The sequence below is a fragment of the Octodon degus genome, unplaced genomic scaffold (genome assembly GCF_000260255.1).
Source record: "Octodon degus isolate 3935 unplaced genomic scaffold, OctDeg1.0 scaffold00457, whole genome shotgun sequence".
Lineage (NCBI taxonomy): Eukaryota > Metazoa > Chordata > Mammalia > Rodentia > Octodontidae > Octodon > Octodon degus.
In genome coordinates, this window is record NW_004525033.1 from 341864 (window position 1) to 348739 (window position 6876).

At 36.1% G+C, this 6876-nt stretch overlaps 1 protein-coding gene across 2 annotated transcripts in view; it reads left to right on the forward strand.

The window, feature by feature from the left end:
- The window catches only part of LOC101576638 (cytochrome P450 3A6-like), a 65763-nt gene extending 59619 nt beyond the window's left edge, over positions 1-6144 (forward strand). For both annotated transcript variants that reach the window (XM_023708683.1, XM_023708682.1), the window contains 3 exons: positions 3483-3709; positions 4433-4595; positions 5959-6144. In XM_023708683.1, coding sequence (XP_023564451.1) covers positions 3483-3709; positions 4433-4595; positions 5959-6054 — 486 coding nt within the window. In that variant the 3' untranslated portion in view covers positions 6055-6144. The remainder of the gene's footprint in view (positions 1-3482; positions 3710-4432; positions 4596-5958) is intronic.
- The last annotated feature ends 732 nt before the right edge of the window (positions 6145-6876 follow it).

Below are 6876 nucleotides of genomic sequence, written 5' to 3' on the forward strand. Positions count from 1 at the left end.
ATATGCCAGGCCTGAGCTGTGCTGGACCTGGCTAGGACTGTGTCTGGGGGCTCCCGGAACTCGGCAGAAAATCCTACTCACAAATCCTTATCTTGATGCCCTTGTCCAAATCAATAAATCAATCAAACACTTCCAGTATACAATGGTACAAGATAAATATTTCCATTCCAAAATAAGGGGAGAGAATAAAATGGGACCAAAGTGTAGAGACAGAACCAAGCCCTTTTTAGAGGTTACAGAATGCAAGTTCTGTGTGGTTATGAGAAACAAGCACTTTACAGGAAGCTTTGTGGTTTGAATGTGACAGCTTGTGGTTTTTGCATCTGCCTATGTGCAGGTAAGTGCAGGTTGCCTGTTCTTCCTAGTGCAGGTTGCCACACCTACCCAAATTACCCTATGAGCTCACAAGATCAAACCTAGTAACAAGCCAAATAGCCAATAAAACAAGAAATATGACCTTGACCCCACAAAAGAAGAGCAAAGCACCAGATTCAGTGGTTACTCAGTTCTGAGCACTACTACTCCTTCACTGGAGTGGCTTTGTATTGCCTCTTACAATACCTATAACAAAAGTTGCATTGGTCTCCTCTGACTCCTCTTCCTCTTTATACAAAGATAAGCCCCAGTGAGAACTGGGTTACCTGTAGATCTCAGAACCACTAGACAAAACTAGAGCAAGTCAAAAATCCATCAGGATAAACATTAAATCCTGTAGATCCCTGTCTAGCATCCTGTGTAATACGCAATATGAACAGAAGGTTGGTGTGGCTCTGCCCCCATGACACTTGATGGTTGCAGTTCTCATGGTTTCTCTTGTGAGCTGGCTTTGCTCACAACTTGAGACTTTCTGCAAAAGATCCACATTACTGGCATCTCCAACCTTCTGGGGTGTGTACTGCACCTTCAGCTTCACACTCACAGCTTCACACACTGCAGTCTCAGAGATACACTGCCTACCCTCCTAGGCATTTTTCTGAAATCTAGGTGGAAGCTTTATTAGTTGGACACCACTTGCATTTTGCATGCATCTAAAAACAAGAACCATGTGATTGCCAAAGTCTGCTGCCATTCTGAAACATGGTTCGCTAGGAGTCTCTTTTGAAAGCAGTCTTTAACCTTAGAAATTTGAGGCTGCAAATGGTGCAGCCTTGTTGGTTATTGTGATGTCCGTATGTTTCTATTGTCGAGTTTCAGAGTACTTAGCTTTTTTATGCCAATCCTTTCAGCAACAAAGTTCTCTGCTACACTTTGCAGTCTATACCATTTCTAGAGTTTCCTTTCAGGCCAAATCTAAAATTTTTAAAATATTTCTTCTGGGCTTTTTGCCCTTGATTCTTAGGGTAGATCTGCTAAATATTCTCAATAGTAGACATGCCTCAACATTGACTGCCTTGAAACTTCTTTTACCAGATAAGTCTACCACACTTAATCTCATTTTCAGCAGTCTCTGTACAGGTGAAAAACTGAAAAATAGTCAGACAGGGCACAGCACACATAATCTGGACTCCAGCTGCCAATAGAATCCTTCTCAATAGCTGCCAACTAAGCCTGATCTTTTATAGTTGCATTGCATTCAGCATTCTGGTCTTCTGAGCTCTGACCAGAATCTCCCATCAAGCATGACTCACAGCATTCTTGGGCTACTTCTTTAGCCAGCAACATTAAAATTTTCTATGTTCTTCTTCAAAGCTAGTCACAAAGGCTCCCGAACTACAGCACCCAGTGGCATCACAACAAAAATTCCACTTTCCTAGTACCATAATCTATTTTGGTTGCTTTGTTGCTATTACAAAATACTTGATGCCTAGAGCTTTAAGGGTGAAAGGTTTATTTCAGCTCGCTGTTTCTAGAGAGTTCAGTGTGTAGGCAGCTGGCTCCAAGACAGAGTGGTATGACACAGGGGGATGGCAGTGGAGGAAACAGTCCACGATGGAACATGCAGGAGACAGTGAGCAGTAGAAAGCATTTCTTTCTGCTTTATCCCATCCAGGCTAAAAGCTTTTTTGGTGGTCCCATCCACACACAAGTTAGGCCTTCCAATTATTCATACCCAGATCTATGTTAAACAATTTAATGGACTAATTTATTACTGTACATTCTTAATACCGGTATCACAAACTCTAGATGCAGCCAGCTTCTAAAATCCTCGTCTATCAGTGCATGAGGCTTTGACAAGGTGCATTTAGATACAAAACCATAGCAGTCATCTTCTAGAATAGTTCGCAAAAAAATAAGCATTAATTATTTTCACCACTCTATTAATAAATGAAATGTAGAAGAAAATGTATGTCATGGAAATTATTTTAAAATAAAATATCTTCATTAGAGTGCATTGGTCTATTGTATTCATTATCTTGTGATAATAATATGTAGTAGGAAAATCTACATCTCTAGACTTATGAGCATTTTCAGTGAGGTGTGTGATTATTTGACTCTACAGATATTATTGGTCATATTTTGACCTGTCTGTATGCTGAATGAGGCTGGCTTTGCCTAGAGTAGGAAGGTTGACTCAGATCTGTACACAAATCTTCATTTCACACTTATAGAGATAGAGATGAAGAATCTAAGTCATGAACCAGAGTTTCTGGCCTGTGACCCAAACACTTGGCCTAAAATATGGTCTCTGCACTGTCACATGAACCAATAGTCACATAGTTCCCATACATTTTTATATCTCTGCCTAAACTGATATTTTTGCAGTAAAAAATCTTGGGGCTGACATGGCTCTTTAGGCAGTGAGGTAAACATAAAACATATTCTTCTCAACTCACAGTGAAGTCCTGAAACACCAAGCAGGAAACTTCTTTAACTACAAAGGTTGAGGTGATTTGGGGTTCTATCCTCCTTAGAACTTTAAAATGTAACTGAAATATGTGCCCTGTTAGCATCCAATTGTAATTTAAGTCACATTGGGAAAGCAGGTGCTAGTTACACTGCAAAAATATCAATAGAGTTTTATGTATGATATAACTCTCAATTCTTACATATTAAGAAGACTATGCTGTTCTTATATACTAAAGTGTTCTTCAATTTTTTCAATCCAGTCAAAAGCAAACATACAGGAATTTTCAACTAGGAACAAAGATTTTCTATTTTGCAACTTTTATTTTCTTAGTATAGACATGTAGCATCTCTGTTAAAAGATAAGAAACTTCAGCACGTTTTCCTTGTGTAATTGTTATAATCTATCTGTCATGTATTTTCACATGAGAAAGAAAAGTAGTGCATGTTAATGTTGAAGATTTTAGGGTCTGGGTTCCAAAGGATATCATAGGTCTCTCATATGCACAATTATATCCTTCTCAATGTGCTATGAAGCAGGCCAATGAAACTGATAGCTATTTAAATGTTTTGCCAGTGATAAAGCTCTTTACCAATGTTAGTTATTCTTCACATTTCCTAACAGTTTAATAGTATTGAATATCCTGAGTTGAAAGATAATACCAAAACTTAATTCATGAAAATCTGTTTCATTCCAGAAACCTGCCACCTACAATGACCTAGTACAGATGGAGTATCTGGACATGGTAGTGAATGAAATTCTCAGATTATACCCAATTACTGGTAGACTTGAGAGGACTTGTAAGAAAGATGTTAAAATCAATGGCGTGGTCATTCCCAAAGGGTCATTAGTTTTGATACCAATCTATGTTCTTCATCGAGATCCCAAATACTGGAAAGAGCCTGAGGAGTTCTGCCCTGAAAGGTAAAGGGGCTTTGGGATAATAAAACCACCCTGCCAGAGTCTTTTCTAAGGATGTTATAATGTGTCTTACTGAACAAGAATGTCATTTTTGTACTGAAAAATTGATTTTTTTCACAGATTTATCTTGTGCTAACAAGATTGAAAACTCCGTCGGGAGAGGAAAATTGAAAAGATAGATAGATAGATAGATAGATAGATAGATAGATAGATGATAGATAGACAGACAGACAGATAGATAGATAGATAATAGATAGATATAGATATATTGATATAGATATAGATATATAGATACATATATATAGATATATACACAAGAGAGTTAGGATAGATATACAGCTACTTTCTCTTAGTTCATTGAGAATAAAAGTTTCTACTAATATTGTTTAGACAAGGTATCATGTATGCATCTTGTTCCCTGAATTACTACTACAAAGACAACAACAATATACAATGTATTAATTATTGTAAACATCCTACTAACCTGTACTGAAACTGTTTCATCGCTTTTCTTTTTTTTCTAATTAAAATTAGTATTTTTTTTTTAAAGGAAAAGATCTGTAGCTTGCAACTCATAGAAAAGCAAAGTGGATTTTCAATGTCCAACCATCAAAACCTTCTGTGTATAACTATTTGAGCAGAGAGTTCTCCATGACATTCTACAACCATTAAATATTGCAACATTTTTGTTTATTAACTTTTTTTCATATACCATTATGAAACTAGATTCAGCAAGAAGAACAAGAACAACATTGATCCCTATATTTACCTGCCTTTTGGGACTGGACCCAGGAACTGCATTGGCATGAGATTTGCTCTCCTAAACATGAAACTTGCTATCATCAGAGTTTTACAGAACTTCTCCTTCCAAACATGTAAGGAAACACAGGTGAGACAAATCTTTCTATACAAATAAGGATTTACCAAGAAATATTATATTAAACCTAGAGTATCATTTAGATCAAAAGTATATGGTTGATTGTTATTTATTTCTTTGTTATATGGGCTGGGGCCATTATACAATATTAAATTCCTTTACTATTAGAGTTTTGAATATGTGGCTTTATGAAGACAAAGTGTAATCACTTCTCGGCCTTTTGGATAAAATCAAGTGAAGACAATGTGTAAAAATCTTCTAGATGCTCTTCAGATTGATATGGCATGATTATATGTGATCTCTTTACACTTTAGAAATGCTTAGATTCAGTTTTAAGTGACCTGAAAGTGAGACCATTGTGAACTATTATAAAGTGCAATGATCCCATTGTCATGATGTTTGAATGGTGTTCTCCTTATCACAGATTGTGGAAGCTCCCTCATGACAGTAGCTCCCTCAAGATGCATACATTGAATAAGTAACTCCTCTTTGTCATCAGGGTTTCTGCATGAGAGAAGAGAATGAGCTGGTTTCATTTTATTTGTGACTTCAGTACAACTGTGTAGATTCTCTGAAAGTGTAAATACAGGGCCTTAACTCTGAGATAGAATGCACTGAGGCACTTCTGAAGTGAGGCAGATTCTTTCTCTAAGCTTCCAGTATTTGGAGGTAATATTTCTCACAGTTCATGAGGATTTGCTTCCTCTCCCTATACTGAGATCAGAAAGTATGTTTGAGCCTCCTTCCCAAGCCTGAACAATGTGACTACTTATAATTGTGTAAATAATTTAAAAATTGTGGGACTCAGAAGTTCAGCATTTACACTATCATTCAAAGACAAAAGAAGATATCAGAAAAGTAAAGCAGAGCATTAAGTATCATGAAGGCTTCCTTGCCCTATCAAACTGAATGGGTTTACATGATATAACTTACCAGACACTGGGAGTGAAGGATTGTTCATATACTTGAAATGGATAATACTTGATCAGGGTTTCCTTGTATGTGTCAGCTAAAACTAAATTAACTTTTTAATGATTTTCAAAACATTGTTTGCCACAATGTCTAAGGATCAAGTTTACATTCTCAAACTTATGTTATTTACTTTAATTATATACATAAACTGAAAGAAACCAACAGGATTTTATCTTAGGCCTTGTATAAAACATGTGTTCATGAAGTATATTTTAAATGAACAGAGGTACTGTTTCAATTTTGCCATACTTTTAAATATATATATAGCCAATTCAAGGTATATTGTATTTATGACAGTTTTCAAGTGTTTGTAAATAGTTGCTGTCTTTGCTGTACATTTTCTATTTTGCTATTGTTGGTTTAATATTGGTTATTTCCTCATGTGTTTGTTTCACTCTTCCAGATACCTATAAAGTTTAGCAAACAAGGACTTCTTCAACCCGAAAAAGAAGTGCTTCTGAAGGTTGTTCCAAGAGAAGAGATCTTAAAAAGAACCTAATTTTTCCTACAATTTTCATCTATTTTTCCCAAATTTAAAAACCCAATCTATAAATGGGCATCAGAAATGAACAGGCACTGCTTAGAAGTATAAGTATCAAACAAATACATAAAAAAATCTTTAACACCTCTGATCATTTTAGAGATGCAAATTAGAACACTGCTGATATTCCATCTCACTCCAGAAAGAATGTCAATTAACAAGAAATAATTAATGTGATTATTTAAAGATAGGTAAAGTTAATCTGCTATGACTGTGCTCATGTTGCTTGGAAGGAACATATGAAGCATGTTTTCTAATATTAAAAAATATTTTAAAACTTCTAAGTATAATAGTTTTAACAGTATTTTCATTCCATCTTCCTGGAAGGCATTAAAATAGGTTATCTGATATTTTAATATAGCCAATCTTCAAATACAAACTGTCTTACCACACACAATATTGAATAAAAATTCTGATAGTTTAATTGACAATGTAGCATACTAAATGTACACATCAGATTCAGCTCAAATCATAAGCTACACACAGCTTTTCCATTTCCTTTTCTGCCTCTTTACTCCCCCTTTTCACATTCTATTCTTGAATAACTCAACTCATTAGATGTGGCAAAGCAAAGTGACAGCGACACATTGGCGTGAATAATGGAGGCTCCAGTGGTGGCTCCAAGTCAAACATGAAACAAGAAGGAAAGCATCCATGTGTATGAGAAACCACCTAACCTGATATGGGAGCTAAGGAAGGTGACTTGGGGTTCACTCAGAGGTGTAGCCTGACATGAATATCCATTGCCTACATGGATTAAAAGTTTGGGTGGGGTGAAGA